The 22888-nt window shown below is 37.9% G+C and overlaps 1 protein-coding gene across 9 annotated transcripts; it reads right to left on the reverse strand.

Annotated features, from left to right (window-relative positions):
• Positions 1–1384: 1384 nt before the first annotated feature.
• Positions 1385–22823, reverse strand: RBM27 (RNA binding motif protein 27). Of its 9 annotated transcripts, none has more exons than XM_084535405.1 (21): positions 22649–22819; positions 21138–21256; positions 20330–20454; positions 19094–19188; positions 18305–18498; positions 17296–17556; positions 16514–16747; positions 15103–15237; positions 12813–12962; positions 10838–10985; positions 10395–10548; positions 9031–9294; positions 8773–8901; positions 7931–8053; positions 7372–7446; positions 7101–7265; positions 6577–6681; positions 6276–6467; positions 5136–5222; positions 4572–4682; positions 1385–3945 (listed from the first exon to the last, which is right to left on the reverse strand). In XM_084535405.1, exons 1-21 carry the CDS (start codon positions 22705–22707, stop codon positions 3859–3861), a joined length of 3012 nt encoding a protein of 1003 aa, XP_084391531.1. In that variant the 5' UTR covers positions 22708–22819; the 3' UTR covers positions 1385–3858. The 9 variants fall into 9 exon arrangements, with proteins under 9 accessions (XP_084391531.1, XP_084391532.1, XP_084391533.1 ...); XM_084535406.1 differs by having other exon boundaries at positions 19094–19185; positions 22649–22816; XM_084535407.1 differs by having other exon boundaries at positions 17296–17553; positions 22649–22816.
• Between the last annotated feature and the right edge of the window lie 65 nt (positions 22824–22888).

Genomic DNA, 22888 nt, shown 5'->3' on the forward strand with positions numbered 1-22888 from the left:
CGCAGTGAAGAAAGGAGGGAGGGAAAAAAAAAAAAATCACATCCCTGTAAAACGTCTCTTTCCAAAAGTCTTATTGCAGCACACCAACAATCCAGGTTAAAAAAAAAAAAAAAAAAAAAAAAGGAATGTGAGAAAAGTGTAAGAAAAGATCACAAATGTTTACATTCATGAAAACAAGATTGAAAGGGAAGAGAATAAGAGGAAGTAGAATAAGAGAAAAAAAAAGAAGGAAAGACCAAAGATAAAGTTAATGATAAACAGAGTAAAAGAATAAATTAGTTTTCAGACCAAAATGCTGAGGGGTTAAAGATTGCATTTATACAATTTTTGGTTTTGCACTCGCTATTTTCAATAACCCAGCAATACTGGAAATCTGTAAAAGAGACCATGGAATCCACTGTAATCTATAAAACATTCTTCTTTTCATATTAGAATTTTGAACTGTCCCCAGAGCGTAACATTGTCTTTACTGGAACTCTGCTCCCACTTAAATATGACTAGGGCTTATCACCTGTGTCTTCTCCCAGGAAGTTAGCTATCTTAATCTGCACCATTTCAGAGCACTGAAGCACTTGATTTTTCTCCTACCTGATTCAGCAATTACTAACGAACATTCACTATTAAGCAAAATAAACTTGCTTGCATTCTCCACATATAAATACCCTTCACACATACTTCCAGAAAAAAAAAGTGATAACGCTCTTTTTGTGATAATTGTATTTTTTTTTTGAATGGTTCTGCTGTCCAATTTATTTAAGTTAGTTTTCATTTTTTTTCTAAATCTCGAACCATTCCATAGTATATCTTTATTGCAAAAATTCAACATGCATCTTAGAAATTCAGATTGTAATCAATAAAACAAACATTACATATATGAATTTAAATGTATAAACAGTTAGAAATTCAACAATATCTCCTATTATACTATTACACAAGTTCACAATTTTGTAAAAACTATAGTACAAGTTTACTATACACCAAGAGGAACTTTATTCCTTTTCACATGATTTTGCTAAGGAAAAAAAAGTGTTGGATTTTCCACAATAAGCAGGCAACTGTTTTCATATTTATCCTTTTAACTGTTGGGGTTTTGTTCTTTCTGCTTAGCTTAATTAGATAATGAAAGGGAGGTAAGTATAATTCTATGTAACAGATAATTTCTTTTCCTATCGCATACACTTTCAATGTTCATACACTATGCTTAGACTGGTAACATCTTATTATACATGTCCTGTAAATATACTTGCTGGTGTACAGAAGTCCCAGTGTTGATTATAAGTTCTATCTAATGTACTCTCTGAAGTTCATTAATTTCACAATAAAATGTTACCATAAAGCAAGCTGTACTGTCATGTTACCTATTAAAATAAACAAAAAACACACGCAAAAAAAAAGAACAGTTTAATATTGCCTAGTACATACATCCTAAGGTACAGGGAGATAAGCTTTGGCAAAATGAAGGTCACTTTCAAGCATCTTTTCTACTCCTTAAACACCGCAAGTCAGATACTGCTATGCTGCCCATCACTTAAATCCCCAATAATATAATAATAGCATGCTTTCAATACACAAGCTGAGTTCAGAGGCACAACTCATTTTTGTGCCTCAGCATTTACAAATCATGTTTGGGATGTCACTTGAGGATTTATGTAAGCCTGCCAATGTGTACTCTAAAGGGAAAAAAAAAAAGTAATCATGTGAAGCTCTCCAAAAATCATTAAATAAAGCTACCACAGTCGCTTACTTCCTGTCTTGCCCAACTTGAAAAGCCAGCACGTGTGGGAAAGGGCGAGTGTCCCTGAATATAGCGTGCCAATCAGGTGTCATTTTAGAGCTAAAACCATATGAAAAGGAATCCCATTCTACGCGTGTCAAAGGCTACTGCAATTTTTCTTACAGCTTCATTCATTCACTGTAATTTTCATTTTCCAAATACAAAAATACAACAGTTCTTATTGAAATCTATACGCTGGTAGTTTTAGTACACAAAAAGCAAAATATTTACAAAATTATACAGTTTAAGAAAAAACTCTGTACAAAAAAATATATAAATCCTTTGTTCCCTCTATCATTTTTAAACTGTCAGGACTCAAATATGGTTGCTGCAATGGATTTTTCAAAATATACACTGACTGAGCCACAGACATTAAAAAAACATTAGAGATAATGGGAGAAAAATCAAGACATTCTAAGTATGTAGGATTGGCTTTCCCTTGTTTCTTTATGTACGCAATTTAGCCTCAATATTAGCAGGAAAGTCCTAATTATAAAAAGAGGTTTTAATGTGAAGAAGAATACTGAAAGGCATATTATCTTCAACTGACAAGGAAACAAACAAAAAAAATACTATTTTGATTTTTAATATTCCACCACAGCAAAAAGGTAACAGGGGAACAGTAAATTCAAAGGCTTGCTCAACTCCATGTCATTAGCTAAGTTCAGAGCCACTGAAATTTAGAGGTCTTGATGCAAATTTTTCTTTAGTTGGGAATTTGCTGACAAATAATTCTGGTAAACTATTCAAAAGAGGAGCACAGTTTTGCACCGACATTGTTTATTTTGTATAGAAAAGTACATAAAAATGTACTGAAAAGTGTACGGTACAAATACAGAGAGTTAAGGAAAACGCTTCCTATATAACACTTGTTCATGAACTGCAAAAGCCACATAACAGTTAAGATACATGGCTTAAGTATCTAAACTTGTTATACTAATTTCTATTATTATACACCATTTTTGGTGTGTGTTTGCTTTTTCCTTTTTTTTTTTTTTTTTTTTTTTTTAAATATGGTAAAGTGACGAGGCAAGTAAGAATGTAACGGTATTCACCTTAAATGTGTCTGAACAAAACTATACTTGAAGATAAATGGTTAACATTCCCAAACCAGGTCTGAACACTACTCTGAGGGCTTGCTGACCAGCAGACTGACATTTTTTGGATAAAAATATTTTGCTCTGAACACTTTACAGATTTGGCTTGAACATAAATAAAACAGGGATGGAAGAAGAGTTTCTAATGGCTGGTGAGCAGTTCCCAATTTCATTCTTTTTGGGGAAAGCATAAAACATCATATTCACAAATACTGAGATGCAAGAGATGAACAGTATAATTTAAATTTGAACACTGTACTGAAACTACAGAAGGAAATCTCAAACACTCACTCAAATCTGTGTCGTTGCTGATGTTTTTGTGGAGCAGGATTTGAAGAAACAGAGTGAACTGGACAATATTATAGTAATAACCTGTTGAATTACTTTTTCCATCTCCTCTGACAAAAACCAGAATATAGAAACTGTGTGGCCTTCAAACATCCTTAAATAAGTGAAGGATGAATTTAGCCACAAATAATTTCTACAGTGAGTGATTGCATATGAAATAAAATGCTACCTTTTTTCAATTAGTAAATGAGGCATTTTTTCTTTCATAACATTTAATGAAAGTTTGTGTCTTTCCCCCAAGCCTGTAATATTGCTAAATAAAACCTGTAACATCTTTTCAATTATAAGCTAACAAATCAATCACATTATAAAAAACAAAACAAGGTAATACAGGTGACACGAAAATAGGACAGGAAAATACTAATATTCACTTTCTTTCTCTCTTTTTAACCTTCTTAAATAGAAAAGAATCACCACCCTGGTGAGCTTGATAATTCTGTAAAAAGTTACTGGGCCTTTGGCTAGCTTGGCATCACAGCTCTTATCTGAAATGTTTTTATAACAAACTTTGCTCACTTTAAATCTTGTGGTTTGAAAAGAAAGTAAAGCTTTTTTTGGCTCATCAACTTTCTTAAATAAAAGTTTAAAAGATATAGCTTGAACTATATTCCTAAAATTATACATTTCCAACATCAAGTTTCATCTTCTCCAAGAACGGGATTCATCCTCATCTTCATCATCATCATCATCATCTTCATGCAAAAATAAATCTGAGGTTTCAGTCTCCTAGATAAAGAAAAAAATGGTTTTTAAACAAAGAAGTTCCATGCTGTATCCTAGGAAACTTGTACGACAACACAGACTCCCCATTGCTCTTTACATCAGGTTCTTGTTTACAATAAATCTCACTGAAATGCACACAACTATTTACCACAAGCTTTAGGAAAGAACAGTAGTCTCACACATAAGAAAGGGAAAGGAAGCCAAACTTCAAAGAAAGCAGGAATAAACAACCACCCACCCTCTCTGAAACAAGTTTCTGTCAAATGCCTAGGCAGAAAAGCCTTTAAAAGCCTTAAAGTGTTCATAATTACAATCTAAGAATATACATGTACAGAACTTATCCCTCAGTAGAGAATTAATAAAGTGAAAAAAAGATTAGCAGCATGTACATATGTGAGGATGTGATGTTTATCATTTCAATTTAAAAATCTAAGTTTTTGGAATGGATTTATTTTTTTCTTTCCTTTTTTAAAACATGGAAGTTGTACCTGACTATTGAAAAACAGTTCAGTTTCTGGCTTGCAGAAACATTTAATGGAATTTCTCAGTAAACAAAAAACCTATCTGAAAAGAGCTCATAGCTTTTAGACCGTTAAAAGAGTGATAACTTTATCAACATATTTTCATACCTCTTCCTTAGGCTCCTCTTCCTCAATTTCTGTTGACACAGAAGGTACCTTAGGTTTGTACCATGATATCTGTAGTCTTCGGTCTTTGAACCGGGATCCCTGGTTAGCAGCCTACATTGTGTTTAAAATGAACATATTTTCAAAAAGAGAATCAAGTAAAGGATTTTTAAGATCATCAATAATGAGCTAGACCCAGTGAATACCTATCACGGCAGAGGTGTATCAAAATATCTCAAACACATAATAATCATCTGCTTCAGTCTCCAAGAGCAACTTCATTTAAACCTGAACCTATAAACAATGCTCATCTACTATCAATCTGAAAAGACTAACAGAGTTCTACACTGATGGGAACATTGAACCTACATCAGAAAAGACCTTTACTAACTCATGTTATTAAACATGAGTTATTTCACCTTTTAGCAAACTATACGTAAAAGCAACAAGTATTTGCACTATCTAGCTTGAAATAGCAGGATCAAAGCTAGCTCAATTTTAAAACACAAGAAAGCAGACATGAGTAGTTTGGAACCAGGAAAAAAAATAATCCATTATTTCACTTACATTCTCAGCTTCAGAGCGAGATTTAAAAGTTAGAACAACACTTAGTGGGGAATCCTCTTCTTGAAGGTCTTCAATATCTCCAAATTTCTGTAAGAGGAAAAACTGATTAGGAAAAATAGTAATATTCTCCTCCAGAAACATGATCATCATGTACTACAAATACATTGTTCTGTACCACAGCACTACTGAAACCTTGCTATTTTTTGGGCAGAAAAGAGAGACAAATCTCAGCTGCATCATCTGGCAATGCTGTAGCATTTGTACTTGTATTTTTGGGCAACAGCTCAGACATTAACGTTCTAATAAGTGGGGGTTTATTTTGCAGGAGAAAAGGCACTATATAGCTGACAGGTGAATCCAGAGAATTCACCACTTTATATCTTCTGCCTTTCAATATTGTACTACTACAGAGCTGTTAAGTCCTTTAGAGCTTATTTACTTGCAAAAGAAGAGATTTGATCAGTAGGAATCAAACTTTGCTATATAGCTCCTGAATATGCTAAGTACAGAACATTTTTTTCATGGAACAGGAAAAAAAAAGTCTAGTATGGCTAGATTAACAGAACATTGCATCTTTAGAAACGGTATACTGCATAATGTTAAAAAATTGAATGTACACAGCAATGATAGATGTAAAAAAAAAAAAAAAAAAAAAAAAAAGGACAAAGCATCAAACTAACAAACACACACACAAATTTATCTATTTACGAAGTATTAGATTATCCCCCGTACAAATTCACTAGGTTTGCAAAGGGAAACATTTTATTCTGGGTAGTGTTAACTGAAGGAAATGTCCAATGTGTTTATCTTTTATTGTGTTAACTCAGGTCTGATACTAACATATCGATTAACTCAGCTTGCAAACCAGCAGCTATTTTCTGTACAAGTTTGTAAATAAGTTTAACTTACAGAATTAATAAGATGAAGCCATTTGGCTTTTCCTATTAAAGGAATGCATTGGGCAGCTACTGTAAATCACCTATAAAAGACATTATATTTACATCCTTGATAACTCTTGAAACTGGTTATCCATAGCCTGTTCCATGAATTCAGGATAAATTTGTTTGTATTACAGAAATAAAGACTTGCATCTCCAACTCTCCTCTCCCGTTTCTCTATTTAACGTAACCTAATACTTACAGAGAAGTGCTGTAACAATTCATCTTTTTCTTCTTCAACAAATCCTCCAACTGTTAGTGCTTTGGGACGATGGTCTACCACCATGTGATTCAACATGCCCCTTCCTCTCCCACCACGACCCCGCCCTCTTCCTCTTCCTTGAGCTGGCATTGTCTTTCCTCGACCAACAGGCAAGATACCTAAACGGGCAGCCTGTTTAAAAAAAAAAGGCAAATAATATATAAAGCTTATCTGCAGCTTGAAAGGATTTAAAACATTTATATATCAAATACATTAGAAACATAAATGCAGACACACTTACTTCTACTTGTAACTGATTTAGCTTTTTTCGCAGTTCAGTTGTGTCTTCTCCAGAAGAAAGTCTTTTATGGAAGTCCAGTTCTGCATCTAGAAGTTCCTTTTGTGCCTTTAAGAGAAATGTATAGAAAGAGACAGTGCATGGGAAAAGCAGAACATGAATGTCTGCTTTTAATATTTAATTCCACCTTAGCAATAAATTTATATAAAAGATAAAGGCGGACCAGCACACAGCTTCCATATTTTCCTCTAAATTCAGTTGTTTGTTTTACTTGCCTCCATGTGCTTCCCCCCACATTTTGGAGGGACCCAGAATTCTACACTTCAGAACAGGAACAAGCTCGAGTAGGTTATATGCAAACTGGGTCACCCAAGGTACTTAAAACTACTGCTTGGTTCTCCATAGCTATCGCTCAAATTCAAAATACTGCTGGGAATTACACCGATCTAACAGTGTTGTGTTTTTAGGACACATCATTAGAAACAATTATAGGAGATTGATGACCAAGTGTCTTGTACAATAAATACCTCTGTCTTGGACTTTAATTTTGATGGTGTAGAGGTTGCAGATGAAGTTTTTAACTCATCCTTTAATTGAGATATTTTTCCTGCTAGCTCTTTTAAGGTCTTCATTATTTCTGCTCTCTCTTCTGGTTTCATAGTCTTATTTTTCTCCAGCTTGGATATCAACATCTATGTATTAATAAAAGAGCAGGAATATAAAACTTTAGCAAGAACAGCACTGAACAGATACCTAAAAAAATCAAAACACATTTACTGGAAGCCGTTCCAAACTTACCTTCTGACATTCTATCTGTTTTTCTAACATCTCTTGCTTCTTTTTCCTCATGTCTTGTTGGAGTTTCATTGCCTCCTGTGAGAAGAAAACTCTTTGAATCAGAAAAAGCAGTCTAGCATTGTATGTACTCGTATGTCATATTTTCTTCTTCAAGATATATAAGCAAGAGCCATAATAAAAACTACTAGTCTGTGAACTACACTAGTATTAATTATATCTGCTCTGGAAAGTAACAATTAAAACTTGCCCACTTCCTGCTCTGAGGTAATCTATTATTTTTTTCCTTTCTTTCCAACACCCCTTGAATATCCTGTGCTGTCGTTTAAGTTTTCACATCTACAGAGATTAAAACCAGAAAAATATCAACAACCCCTTATCGCTCGCTCTTTAAAAACAAAAACACCAACCCTCAACCTGCATCTGCAAAAGTGAATCATAAGAGCTACACTGATCATGTGTAGAAAGCTACATAGCAGTATTTGAGGTTTAATGTGTCTTTCAGTCCTTTCTTTTTAAAGTACTTTGACCACTACACTGTCGTCAACATATAGCAGAGCACCTGTTTTTTTTTAAGAGCTTCTTGCACATCATGAGGTTTAGACCCTGCACCAGGCTTCATAGCTGTCTTTAAATTTGAAGTACTGTAAACCGTTTTTGAGTGGCTTGTAGAAGTAGGAAACGTCTGAAATTGTAAAAATACACACACACAGAAATATGTAATAGGTTAAAATGAATGTGATATACCACCATCATATAGTTTAAAGGGAGATATTCTATAAAACAAACACAAGCTTCCAGATTTATGCAACGATTCGTAAATTAAAATACATGCATAAAGTCATTAATCTAACGGTCAACTTGCTTGGAAGCAATCATGTTACACACTTTTGCAGAAAATGTTTTAACAAGATAATTTATTTCAGTCGTTATCCAAAATTGCCTTTGTATCCCAATATCCACTAGGAACACTGCTGAAGCCAATCTTTTGTAACTGCACTATATTCAGCTTGGTAACACAAACTAACATCACGCTTACAGATCAAACACTTAAAAGAAATAAGGCAGTAACAGTCACTATACCTCACTGGGAAAAGCAATCAGATTTATCAACAAAAAGCTGACGTCCCATGTAGGCTGTCAAATTTGTTTAATAGGAAGCACTGCCAAAAATATTTTATGATACTTAAAATAGTGGTACTTTGTTTCTGAAATAATTCTCCCTAGTATATATAAGCAGCTAATGAAACTAAGAAGTGACTGACCACATTGTACAGAACTTCAGTGATAAGGAAATAATCTACTAGGAACAGAATTGTCAAGTTCTATTTGCTAGGTCCCTTTTTCAGCTAATGGGTAAAAGCTTTAAGCGAGTATAAAGAAGGTCAGCTTTCAGAAACATACCTGAGAATCCTCTCCTACAGCCCCAGCCTGACTTAAATCAGACTGACTTCCACCTGCTGCTCCAAGGCGACGTTTCACTGGGACTTTATTAAGGACATAGGCACCAGAGGCCAGAGGTTTACTCATTGCCTGTGTATCAACAGATATTACAAAAATAAATGGGAAAGGCTCTGTACTCTGCATTTTTAAAGTCAACAGCTGTCACTTAAGAACACTGATAACCTTCAGCATATCGAAGGTTTGTTTATGAAAGCATACCTTTGACATATTGCTATGCATCGTTACGGCTGGAGGCGTGGTCAGGGCTTGCTGCTGAAGGTGAAGCTGGTGATGAAGAGACTGTGAGGGTGACTGCTGCTGTGGTTGCTGCAGCAATGGGGGATTCTGTTCACTTTCTCTGTGCCACAACACCCTTATAAACCGGTTGTTTAAAACTGCCTCTGTGCTTGAAATTGCCTTCCTGGCCTCATCGTTAGTTAAGTACTGAATTAGTGCAGCTTCAGGATCATTCTGAAAAGCAACCTAAAACAAAAGGTCATAAAAATACATTATTTCTCAAGAAAGAAAACATCTCAACCAGTAGCAAACCAACCTACAAATAATCTGCAGGAATAAGTGGAATATCTAACGATATTAATAGCTCAAAAATGAAGGTAACTATTTTATATAATTAAAGCCAAGTACATTTTGGAAAACACACATAATTACAGCAAAGACTATATGCAGTAAAATAAAATCAAATAAATAAAAGAGACTTCTCCACCAAATATCACTGGATAATCAAAGCACAGTAAAACACTATTGGGATATGACTGAAGAGGCTGATACAAAGCCCAAAGCTTTTTATTCTACTCTTCTGAAATAAAAACATTGTCCAAGGATACGTAGTGCAAAGATTCACCATATTTCCAAAGAAACATTATCCAGCAATCATGAAACAGACAAATTTTCCCCCAAAAATTAATCACAGAAATAAAAACATACTTTGTAGTACGATATGGTTGAGGTAATGTGTTTTAAATGCATCATTTAATTACTATCTTCTGGGCTAGGCTAAAACCGTCAACTCAAGAAATAGGGAGGCCTCCCAGGTATGTCTTTATTCAGACCTCTAAGCAAGGACTCTGGAGGCCATTGTTTTGTGTAAACAAAACAAAAGGAAATTAAGTAGTACTTTAACAATGCAACTACCTGCGTTTTGCTTATACAGTGCTTTTCCACTTCTTATAATGCAAGAAACACCACTGAATTTGAGCCAATTCTAGGATGCAAAATGATAGTAAACTGATGCATAAAGACTCTCCTGTAGCATCATTGCCCAAATCCTAAGAAATAATGCAGGACTTCCATACAAAACAGAATTTGCTGGAAGATCTCTCTCAAAATTTATGCTCAAGTTGCTCAAAAGCCTGATAGATACTGTTAAATTTGCAAGACTTTCAAATGTTATAAGACCTCATGAAGGCAGAGGACCAAGAAAAGGCTTTTTTGAATTTGATTACCTACTTTTGTTAGTCTCCGCTAAGATTTCTCAGAAACAAAGTACGGCTACTGTATTCAAGAAGGCTCCAGGGGAAATAAAATACCCACATGCAGAAATAAAATTGTACTTTGTTTTTTACCTGAATGTTTACAATAGTTCCAAATTTACTGAAGTGTTCGTTGAGCTGTGTAATATTGTTCATTTCTGGTGGAATTTTTCGAACTTCTAATTTGGTATTAGTATACTGATTCTTTTTCAAAAATCCTGGCTTATTCTGGTTGTTATTTGCTTGCCTAGAGAAAACGAGAACAAGATATTCGTTCAGAAAGACATAAATGCACCGAAGTAGGGCAGCCATTGTTAACACACATTTAACTTTTATTTTCTCATTAGAAGTACAGACTAGAGAGTAACAACAACCGAACTACCCTACCCCCTAGTAGTTAGTCTCCGATTATTATTTGGACATAGATTTTCTGACTCAGCCCACTCAAGTTACAGGGACTAATGAATCGCTCTATTTACAGCACTGATAGCATTAAAGTGCATTCCAGTTAGTCAACTGCAGTCATTAATTCTTACTTTCCCAACCATGGTTTCTTCAGCGGTGGACATTCCATGCTACTTGGAGATCGTTTTCTGCTGTCTGGTTCAAGCACAACTCTAGTTACATTGCTGCTATTATTCGTAATGGGAATGGGAGGTTCAGTCTGGATGATAATATTGGCAGCTGGAGGAAAGGAATGGAATGGAAAAGATGTATTGTTTATCATACATCAATGGAAACATTGACAGAGCTTGCATTTAAACAACAAGATCGAGATGATTTTAAAAACCTAAGAAATAAAACTACGTTCTGTTTATAAAGTTACTTCAGAGATTGCTTGCTAGCCTAACAAACCAATCTGAGGAAAACAAGCATTTAGTCCTGCAAGCAGAGATGGGATTTTCGACCTTCAAGATTAGTATCAGTTTGAAGAAACAAAAATAAAACTTAATTTTGCAGGTACTGAAGCTTTAGGTTCTGCAGACCACCAGCACCACAAAACAAAACAACCCACTACATTCTGAGATTTTGGCTTAGAGTTCTGGAATGTGGCATGGGCTTAATAAACAACCAACTTTCCCTGAATTAACCTTTGATAGTGAAAGGCAACCAAGAACCCATTCCTCCCACTGCTATCCCCTCGCCACCCCTCCATCCAGTTTTCAGCAACAGCAACTGTCAATTGAGCACAGCTACAGCATGAAATTATATTCTCAGAGATGTTAAATTTATTATTTGAAGCAAATTCTACAAACACAAATCCGAAGCACTAGATCATAATTTGCCAAGTATTTATTACATCCATTTGAAAATTACGCTATTGCTGTTGGCTTCTTGTGTATGCCAAATATTCAACTCCTAAAAAGAAGTCTGAGTTGTAAATCAATTTTCTGTGGTTTTTATATATGCCAGAGCTCTGCTGATTACACTCGTAAGAAAAAACAAGACTAGGCTTTTTCAGGCATACAGTTTCAGTCTTACATTGGAGGATGATTTCAGAGTAAACCTTTCAGGTACTTGACAAAGGCAGCAAAACAAGTGGCCTGAAGCACCATAACCAAACACAGACTCATTCCTTACAACTGGAATGGGTTCTTAGAGAGACCAGCAATAGAGCCCCAACCCTGCCTTTATGACATTTATTAAGATGAAAACAGCAACAACAATTTCTACAATAACATTTAAAAATATTCTTTATAGGATGAGTCACGGGAAGGAAATACTGGGAAAAACCCCTTTCTTATCCACTAAGAAGCACTGAAGTGTAACAATAAACACTGAAATTTACCAACTTTTCCCTTACAGATCATGGGGAGAAAGCAGGAAGGAGAAAGAAAGCTACGCTAGCAGAACAAAAATTTCTTTGAAGAACCTTGACTTCTTCTCTATCCTAAAAGAGGCTTTGTACATGCCACGCTACATCCACATTCATCCAGCTTATGATTCAGAATTACTTAAATGTAGACTGGGATTTCTACAGGCTAGGAGAATTAGAATTCTACCTGCAACAATTATTTTAATATAGCATCTGGCTGACAAAGTCAGACCATCAAGTACAAAAACATGATAGCTCCCCTCGCAACTACTATTGAACCAGACGAGACATCTGTGCCCCAGCTCTTAAACATGCCCTTGGCAAATCAGAAGTTTCTTCCAAACATACTGTTTAAAGTCAGCTTGCTGTATCATTGTTCCTTCTAGAAGCAACAGCACTCAAAAAGTACCTTTGTAGGCTAAAGACGAATAAAAACCCAACCAACCAAAAAACACCAAAACAAACCAACCTTGTAACATTTCCAAGCCAGTGGTTATTTTTAATCAGTAAGTCTGCTGTTACTTCAATATGGTCGTATTAGCGTTTTTAAAAAAAGTTGAGATGTCTGAAAATTGCTCTGAAATACTAGATCAGTGAGAAAAAAAATATGCTGCTTTTAGCCTGAAAAAGGGGAAAATAAGTGTTGACGTTCTCGGACAAAAATAGCAACAGCAATGACTAGAAACCCTTCCTACCTCTTGGATTTGTATCCATCTCCCCAGATGTTAGGCCAATTAGATTTGGACGCTGCGTTTGTGCTCTTGTAAAGAACTGTCGATATTGAGATCTACCAGCACTGGTAATACTAGGAGCTTCAGGGTTATAGCCATCTGGCTCATATGTATCTATAAAAAAAGGAGAGAAATGAAAGAATTTTTCAAATGCGTTTAAGACTCAGGGTTAATTTTCCTTTAAGGAAACGCATGGATGTCCAAGAATCAGAAGCTGTTTTGGACGAAGAGAAGAGAGAACAGAGGTTGTAGAGCCAATGTGTGTAGCTATTTAAAGCCCTCATCTCAACTTACGCCTAAGTCTATTTGGGCATATTCCCCTTCAACGACTGCTACTGCTTGTACGAAGTGCATAGATCACAACTATCGAGTACTGATGATGAAGTGCCTGAAAAAGAAGTGAGGTTCCTGTATCATATCCTTCACTGAGTCTGACAGTGTTTCACGGGGAGCAACTAAATATTTAGTATGAGCATTTATTCTTACATCTTATCCTGAGATGTAAAGAGATTTTGAGTCTTTGTTGCGCTAACAGATGATGTTACTTCAGGGAAGGATTTTTGGAGAAGAATGGGCTTAAACGATTCCAATCAAAGCAAGCTGAGAAAACAGGAGATTTGACTGATACTTACCTATTAAATTATCTTAATTTATGCGAGATTAGCTGCCTACCTTCATTAAAGTATTAACGATTATTTAACTACAAGAGACAACTGTGAGAACACAAGATGACAGAATTGACTCATGTTGTTCCTCTAGTCCAAGGTACATCAAAGATGATGTATTTTTCCAACAATAAAATGGAAAAGCTATACAAGACCTTGAATGAATTAAACCCATGAAAAGCCTCCATAGGAACACAGCACATCCTGGAACAGAAACAGGTGCCAATACAGGGGGATCCAAAAGACCTGAAGCACTCTGCATGTCAGCTCCTTGTTCTAAAATGACAACGAAGACTTGACAATTTAAAACAGATGCCTCAAAACTTCAACACTGATGTTTTGTCATGCAGTGCTGAATCTGCAGTCAGGAGTTTCAGACTCTGCCAAGAACTTTCATTAAACTCGTGTGAGCTGAACTAGAAGTTTCTCTTCCAAGATTCTTCGTGCAATTGCAAGAGCAGTTCATCAGCAGTTTAACCATAACAGTCCAAGAACAGGACGTGAGAATCAACCTCCACACAGGTTTTGGAGAAGAGAATTACATAGTGCAATTGAAGTCAAAGATGCCCCGTGAGTTACAACACACAGAATCACTCCTTAGAAGAAGCTCTGAAGCTGAAAGAATCTGATGGTAGCATGGCCTGACAGCACTTGGAGACAACTGAACAGAGATCCTAACAAGATATTTGAGTGACTGATGTTCTAAAAAGCATGGAATTCATGAAGGAAATGACATGGACCATAAACTGGAGCTCTCATTTGAATAAAATCTAGAATATTTATGTTAAAAAGAACAATAAATATTATAATTACTTATTATTATTCATTGTATTATTTATAATATTCCAGAAAGGTATATTAGAAAACAGATTTTAATCACCTTATTTTGCTCACATAAAACATGAAAATGTCATTACCATTTTCATTATCAAAGATATATACATTTTATTTGATTTAAACTGAATGATTTGGGTTTCTCCAGCTATTTTGTTATTCCTTTCATGAAAAAAATAAAAAAGTGCTCTGTAAGGAAGATATCATGTCCATTGAAAGCAGTCTTTTTTTAATTTCTTAAGTTAGAAAGCCAGGATTAAGTCAATTTTGAAACAAAACCAAAAACAACAACAACAGAAATAAAATACTAATGCATATGAAGAACCTAAAGAAAATTTTGGTACACAGATGAGAGAAAAAAGTCTCTCATATGAAATAGTAGCCAAAATTGGGTAGGAATAAAGACCAAGTTAAACAGTAATTACAAGTTTGCAGATGCATCTTTTCTCTACTGATGTTCTACTAAACAGCTTGAAGATGAACACTTTTTTTCTTATCCTACAGTTTTATTATTTTGAAAATAAGAAACCGAAAAGAAGCTCCTGACAAATGATCTTTTCTCAGACAGTGACAGAACACTACTGCTATCTCACACAGTAACAGCAGATGAAGCACTGACCACAAGGAAAGCCATCAGACTTCTTTTTAGATTTGTATTCACTGGAGGAAGATAAAGGTAATCACTTCTAATTACACAAGCAGAGGAACTTGTAAATTTACATGCCAAGCAGATTTTAAAAAAGAAATTTGCTTACGTTCTGATACTGTGTACAGTAGGTTCTGGGGTAACGGAGGAGGTAGCCTTGCTCCTACAGAGGCAAGACTGGGCACGGCACTTGTCCCAGGCTGGTCACGATTATTTATCAAACTTGACTGTGTTAAAGGTGGTCCTACAACGACATCATAGAATCACTAAGACTCCACAGATAAAATGTACAAACAATTCTGTGTGATTTGTTTATTCCTTGTAAATAATCACAATGCATGAGAAGTCCCACTCTGTTACGTTACTCTGATTCCAACACTTTCCCTTTCCCAGAAAGAAGCTTAAGGAGGGGAAGGGGAAAAAAAAAAAAAAAAAAAGAAAAAAAAAAACCCACGATTTTTCTTCCCCAGAGCTTTATTACTGTTAGAGCTTGCATTAACAAAAGCAGCTCCTCCCTCAGCTCTGCCATGGAGAATCAAGGCTTGCTCAGAGCAAGACATACCAGCAATATTTAGATTACAGTTCTAGAACAAAAAACTACAGGGTGAAAGGAATTAACAGGCAAGGAATCTGACTAATTTTTGCTTTGTTTGTACCATATACAATACACATACTTCAATTTACTATGTAGCCAAAGAGGGGCAGTGAATTAATCCTATGCAATGTACTAAAGCACAACTACAATCAGAGAACTCTGAACAGCAGCAAGCCAACTCAGTACCCTCTAAAAGGCTCAGGCAAAGTTTTGAGTAAGTTATCCTGGTAAGTAGAAAAGCTTGCCTTAGATAAGGTAAATACGGTATTTCCTACCTTTGCCATTTTAAGCTTTTGCTATTAGGGTTTGTGAAAATACATAATCCACGGAAACAAAGGCAGGAATAAGACTAAGTGTGTATGAACAGATATAATCTACAGGTGCCTTTCACGTAATTGTAGCCAGGCACAGTTTCACCACGAGCACCACTGTTTTGGAAATAAAACTAGCACAAACAACAACTATATTCCCCAAGATTAATTTCATAATTAATCCTTCTATTACCACTGTAAAATGTTTTCTAGAAGCCTGCCCACTAATTGCCTCGTGTTAACCCTATACAAAAACTATTTCTTATCCCATAACTGCTGCTACTTGTTACAACTATGACAGCATGTATTGTGTAACTGGAGTCAAGAGTACTGAAACAGAGTGACCATATATCCAATATACTAAGATTTTTCTTCACAGAATTTACAATATGCAACGAGATAAGAAAAAAGGTTGAACAGACTCAGATCACTGTTGAGCTAAAACAGATCTCAGCTGCTAAGAACAACACATAGTATAGTACAAACACAGATGTATTAGAACTTTCAATAGAATAGATCTCAAATTTTTTTCATTAGGAAAAAAATTCCTTTCCAGAAAGAGCCATCATTTTAACTTTGTGACATACAGTAAAACAGAAAAATGTTTAACTTACTTGGTACAGGAAGCACAACAGGAGGTGGTGCCTGCGGATGAGCTTGTGGTACTGGCATCCTCATATTGCGAGCTGGACCTGGCATCGGAGGCAAAAGCATACCAGGAGGAGGAGGAAGTCCAGGAGGTGGTGGAGGAAAAGGAATCATACTTGGCAAGGAAACTTCATCTACTACTAAAGGATCGTTTCCATGATCAAACTGGCAAAGATCACCAAGTACACAAAATCCTCTCTCTGCAAAACAAGAAAATTATTTATCTTCTTAAAGGAAAAAAAAAATAGTTGTCAACAATTAATGTCATCTCAGTTTTTGCTGGAATTTCTTACTAAAGAAAACATACAATCAATGACTTAACATTATCAGATGAGGTTTCAAAATACTTCAAATTATAGTAATCTTCCATAAAAGCATACAGACATATGTATGTATGCACAATAAAAGCCGTGGAAAAACAAAGCATGAATATGTACGTTTTACATTAAACACATGTAGTGAAATCTTTTTCAGAACTGCCAGTCATTAAGTTATTTGCCAAGGCAAATCTGCAGCATTGTGAACAAAATCCTTATGTTCTGTCCAGCAGCTGTCACATTATGAATGAACTGCTGTCAGCAAGGTAAGTTCCTTTCCCAGTAAAATATTGGGCATTCATGCATTTTTACATATAAAGGTACACCACAATCTACTGCATTTTGACTTGCTACACTTAACTTGAATACCTAAAAAAAGTTACAGAATTATTGAAACGAGGTAGGAAACCGAAGACTAGAAAACAGTTTACCATCATAATCTCGACATCTTCTTTTAGGTGGAGGGTTTCTGCCAAATGAACTGGGATTGCTGTGATTGTTATAATAATTTGACCAGCTCTCTGTTGTGTTTTCCAGATGGTGCGCAGGTGCAATTACAGTAACAGCACTGGGAATAGATTGTGCAGAAGAATACTGTTCAGTAGAGTTACTTGGAGACACAGAAACTGGATTATATGAGCCTTCAACATCATTTCTTTCACTCTTGAATTTTGATCTCTCACGGTGCTCTGCTTAGAAAACAAAACAAAACCAACAAAAACACAAATTAAGTACATCTTCATACTTTGTTCTGTGCATCAGAGACCTGAAAAAAAGATACTACACAACAGCATAGACGTTTACTTAAATATTCAGTGTTCTGCACATTAAATTGTTCTTAAAACAGATTAGTCTTACCAATGGAAGACAAACTAAATATAATGCAAACAGGGTTTTAACTTCAGAAATTAGTTAATTTCTGCTCCTTATCCCTTCTTGGATTACAGCTTTCTTTTGAAGTAGAAAGGGGGAGAAAAGCAACAAACCAGTAACTAAAGTGGCCTCAACACACACTGAAATGTGTGGTAATCTGTGCCTCTTAGTTTTCCAACAGTTCTGAATTAGCCCTAAAAGCACAACGTGTGGTAACCACCTTGAATTAGAAAGAAAACTTCTCTAAGAATATACAATAACAAAGTGAAAGAGATTTATACTACTTAGCAAAAATATAGCACGTCTTTGAAAAGTCAACAGCTTTGTTAACACATACAGCACATAAATATCAGCTACTGATATACACCTGTGGATAAATTAAGATGTTAGTGAATAACACAATTCCCTTAATTATTCTACTCTGAAGAACAGAATCTTAATGATTTCAGCAACATGAAGTTCTCAAAATTTGCTCAGACTGCTCAAGGACATCTGCAGCCTGCTAGACTGTACACCACACGTCACTGACATTAGATCTTGTCCTAAAGCAACACCTTGAGTACTCACCAACATTTCTGCTTGAATCGCGGTCTTTGCTTCTACCCCTACTGCGGCTACGACTTCGGCTTACCCCTCTGCTTTTACTACGACTTTTACTCCTGCCTCGTCGCCAGCTGGACTTGTCTCTGTACAAGTCACTCCTGTCGTAGTATCTGTCATAGTCCCTCCATTTTCCATCATCTCTCTTTTTCTCTCTGGTTCTAGAAAAACACATATGTAGACCATATTTATGAAAAGAGAAACCCAATTCAAAAACAAGTTTGCAAATTAACATACCGTTTTTCCATCCTGTCCAGTTTAGACAGCAAAAAAAAATAAAATATATTTGAATCAGAATTTCTCCAATTACACAGAAAAATACAGAAGCACTCATTCATAGAAACCCGCTACAGGAGGATGAATAAAAGTAGGAAAGGTGGAAAAGTTATAGATGAACAGAACAAGTTCTAAAAACAATGCTGACAGTGTGTGTTGGGGGTGAAGTATAGGGGAGGGGCAGTAAGAACACTGCCGCACCCCAACAATGCTTTTCATTTATCTAACAAGGGAAAGAATGGAACTGAGAGCATCCCTAGGTATTAACATTTGAAAAGTCCTGTCACCTTTCCCAAAGAGACTAACATCTAGTGAAGGGTTCTCATGCATGAGATCAGCACTGAAACACATTGCAGACAGAGAAAAGTGGGAAGGAAATCATTGCTTTTGTGAAAATCCTAAGAAAGAGGTAAAAATCCTCAGTTAAAGACTGCCAGCAAATACAGAAGGAGATATCAGCATTTTGGTTCAACTACTAGCCTTTGTTCACTGGAATCTCCCCGGCTTCTCTGTGGACTAGAATGCTTCTTTTTCCTGCCATCCCGCTCTTCTTCAACTGATTCTTGAAAATTCTGCTTAAGAGACAGCCACCAATTAAGCATGAGCATAGCTTCTTTTTTTTTTTTTAATGAAAAGAAAAAGACCAAGATTAATTTCATAACAGAGTTAGTATCTTGTATAAAACAACATTTTAAGTATTACTTGCACAGAATACCTAAGCACGTCAAGTAATCACACTGCACAGGTTGATGGGCTCTGTGCTTTAAATCTTTCAGGATTTTCTCTAGAGGAGAGGCTCCAAAGTAAAGCTACTTTGAATTTTTGTTTTTAAACAGGATTCACAAAAGACAAATGTTATATCCACTTTCTATCCCATTAGAATTAGCAGTTATACAAACCAGGCATTTTCTGAATCTCATAGTAGGAACACAACAAAGGAGAACTACTTCTCTCAACATAGACAGGCCGGTAATTCACATTTTGAAATAAATGCTTTAAAGCCAGAAAAAAAAAGGCAAAAAAAAAAAAGACAATAAACCAAACCTGTTCACATAGTTGAAGTAATCACATTTCTCGCTGGCCTCAACAAACGCAGTATTATAAGTCTGAGTTTCCCCAATACTGTAAATCTGTTTGAACGCATTTTGTACGTTTTCATGCATTTGCTATTTTACTTTGCTTAGAAGTTACTGTAAAGTTGGGTGGCAAAAGTTTTCCTGCAGTAATATTTAAGAGTTTTTGAAGTCAAAACAATACTACAAGGCAGGCTTATTAAAAAAAAAATTCATCCGTGTTTAAGATTATATATAAAGAATTGGTAGAAACACTCAAGAATTGGCTTGACAAGGCTCTGGATAGCCCAGTTTAAGGTCCTGCTTTCAAAACAAGATTGGATGACATACAGAATATACAAAATTGAAACAGGAAATGATTTGGGATGTTTTTCCTTCTTTCTCATCTCTTAAATCCTTTCAAATCACTGTCAGCTCTTATTGCCAGGGACATCTGAATAGGATTTCTGAATGATATTAACCTAGATAAAAGTAAATGTTCTTTCTGAATGATCACCTTCCATTTCCATTCAGATACACAGGGACAAAAAAAGATTACTAGCCACAACAAAATAGATTTTGCTTTTGCATTTTACCTCACAGATGATACGGCAGGGATAATTTGAAAATTAGAAACAAGTAGAGAAAAAAAAAAAAAGGTTACCTCCTCCTTGACTTCTTCTTTTTCCTGACTTGCAGGCTTTGCTTCTACTTTCGTGGGTTCAAGAGAAGGAAGGTAACTCTTTGTGTACAGACTTTCAAAAAGTTTATCTACAAAACCTGAAGTTTCTGTGGATAGAGAAGACAAAGAAAGATTATATACCAATTTAAGTTCATTGTTTGGAATGGCTTTACCAGAAGAGACCACAAAAAAAAATAAAATCTGGGTAGACTGCTTAAATCAGGAGCAGCAATGCCTTAGGTTAATGAACGTTAGTTCCATTCGAGGAGATGGAATTACAAGACAAAAAAAAAAAAAGAGACTTTTCCTTCAATCACATTTACAAATTTGCAATGTTCTAAGGGCCAAGCGTGACTGAAACTTACATCAAATCCACAGTTAGTCCGCTAGCTACAGGATTAGCAATTTAACACTTTGAATTTAAACCAAATTGCCCTGAGAAGCTTGTCAGAAGCCTGAGAGATCAACGTGGGTCAGGTTTTCAGAAGCTATCAAATATCTGATACGGAAACTTCTGGCAGCATGATGTATGTTTTAAAACCAAATCAAGTGGTAGCTTTTATTATAGAGGATTTCCTCCCACCCACTGTGAACACGACAGGCTACAAAACCATCTTGTGGAAAAAAAAACACACACAAGATTTTTGTTCCTTCACACTCTGTAAGGAATAATCAGTTTATGGATAACAAGAAATATTTTGAAGGAAACAACAGCGTATCACTCTCCCCCCACATACACACTGAAATGAAAACCAGGGAACAAGAGATACAGAAGCGTAGACCACGGTACCTTTTTGCAGAAAGACGTCCAGCTGATCAGCACAGAAAGCTTTCAGCTCTTTCTCCGGTTTGTCTTTCTTAACTAACGCCACAACATAGTTGGCTAAAGCCGACGGGTCTGCATCACATCTACGGAGAGAAAGAACCATTCCTGATTCTGCTGAAGAACGCCCAAACCACCGCGTGTCAGACGGGCGCTGGTGCAGGAGGGCCACTGCAGAAAGCCCAGCAACAGCCACGGGACGCTGCTCTGACACCCGGCACGGACACAGCCACTCCTGGATATCTGCGATGGCAATCTTTTTTCCCCAATTACAGCCAGACACTTTAATCGCCTTGTGACCACCTCCCGTGCCCTGCCGCAGCTGGCAGCCTTCCCAGTCTTTCGCCCCTTCCTCAGGCGGGCTTCGGCAGAGCTACCTTGCTGCCTTGTTTAACAAGGATCCAACTCTAGGGCAACTGAGCAGCCGTCAGTGTTTTGCAGCTTCCTCAGCGCATCGCAGCCACCACCAAGTGTGGCCGTCCCAGAGCAGCCCAGCAACTTCCCGGAAAATCACCGCGTGTCTGCTTTGCAGCACTGAAGTGGCTTTGCAGTACCGAGGCAGTGTCACAGCTCCTCACTCTGCCTCTCTTCAAAAACACGTGAATGCAAACTATCAGAGGGTAGGAAGGACCCCAGAAGAGTTGGGTGATTTATTTTTAAATTAACATTTAAAGAGAGGAGCGATTTTCTTTTTAATAACGTTAACCACGGAAATGCAGGGAAATAGCATAGAGCCAGTAGACCCCCGAATCACCTCAAATAATGAAAAACTAAACTAACAAACGTAAAAAAAACTGCAGATGACAACTGGTGAAGGAATTCCCAGTGAGCTGTCAGTCAGGCAGCTCGACTCCAGATTAATTCGCCTGTTTCCGAGAGCTGATGAAAGCCGCGTCAGACACAGCAATTAACAACAAAGAGCCCACAGACTCTCAGACCGCGCGGCTCTCCGCACACGCTCACCGAAAGGCGCAGCCCCTGAGCACAGAGCCCCCGCCGCTGCCTCTGCCCCTCCCTGACCTTGCCCAGCCCCTGCTCCACGCGGGAGCGGCTCCCGGGCTCCTGCACCGCAACGCGGCGGCCACAGCCGGGCAGGGGCTGCGGGCCGGGCGGGGCGGGCCCTGGCCCCAACCCCTGCCCCCTGCCCGGCCCCAAGGGGCGCGGGGCCCGGCCGGCAGCCAGCGCTGCTGCCTCAGGGCGAGGCACCGGGCCGGCAGCCGGCAGGGCAGCGGGGCCGCTCCGCACCGAGCCCCCAAGGAGCCGCCTGCCGCGGGGCCGGGGGCTGCACCCCACGGCCGGGATCCGGCCGGGCCCAGCCCCGGGCCCAGCCCCGTCGGCTCCCGCTGCCGGTGCGGCCCCGCCGCGCTCCGGGCCCGGCCCTCCCCGAGCGCCGCCCGCGCCTCACGCCCGGCCCCAACGGCCCCGGGCCCGGCCGTGAGGCGGCCCCGGCCCCGTCCCGCTCCCCGCCCGCTCCTCACATGGGCTCGAGCAGCCGGGCCAGCCAGGACTTGAGCGCGTCCACGTTCTCTATGATCATGGCGCCGCCGCCACCATCGCCCCCGGCCCGCGGCGGTTGCTGCCCCGGCCCCTCCCCCGCCGAGGCCCGCTCCAGGAACCAGCGGCCGGCCCCGCCGCGGAGCCTGCCGGGCGCGGGCGGGGCGGGGCTGGGGCAGCAACCGGCCAATGGGGCGGCGGCGCCGCCGCGCGGCGGGCCAATG

This window comes from Aythya ferina, assembly GCF_964211825.1.
Source record: "Aythya ferina genome assembly, chromosome: 14".
NCBI lineage: Eukaryota > Metazoa > Chordata > Aves > Anseriformes > Anatidae > Aythya > Aythya ferina.

Coding starts and splice junctions, on each gene's coding strand:
- RBM27 (XM_084535405.1), bottom strand. CDS start 22,707: ATGATCATAGAGAACGTGGACGCGCTCAAGTCCTGGCTGGCCCGGCTG. Junction 15,238..16,513: donor TGTTGTGCTTCCTGTACCAA/GTAAGTTAAACA, acceptor ATGTCGTTGTAG/GACCACCTTTAACACAGTCA. Junction 8,902..9,030: donor TGCATAGCAATATGTCAAAG/GTATGCTTTCAT, acceptor GTTGATACACAG/GCAATGAGTAAACCTCTGGC.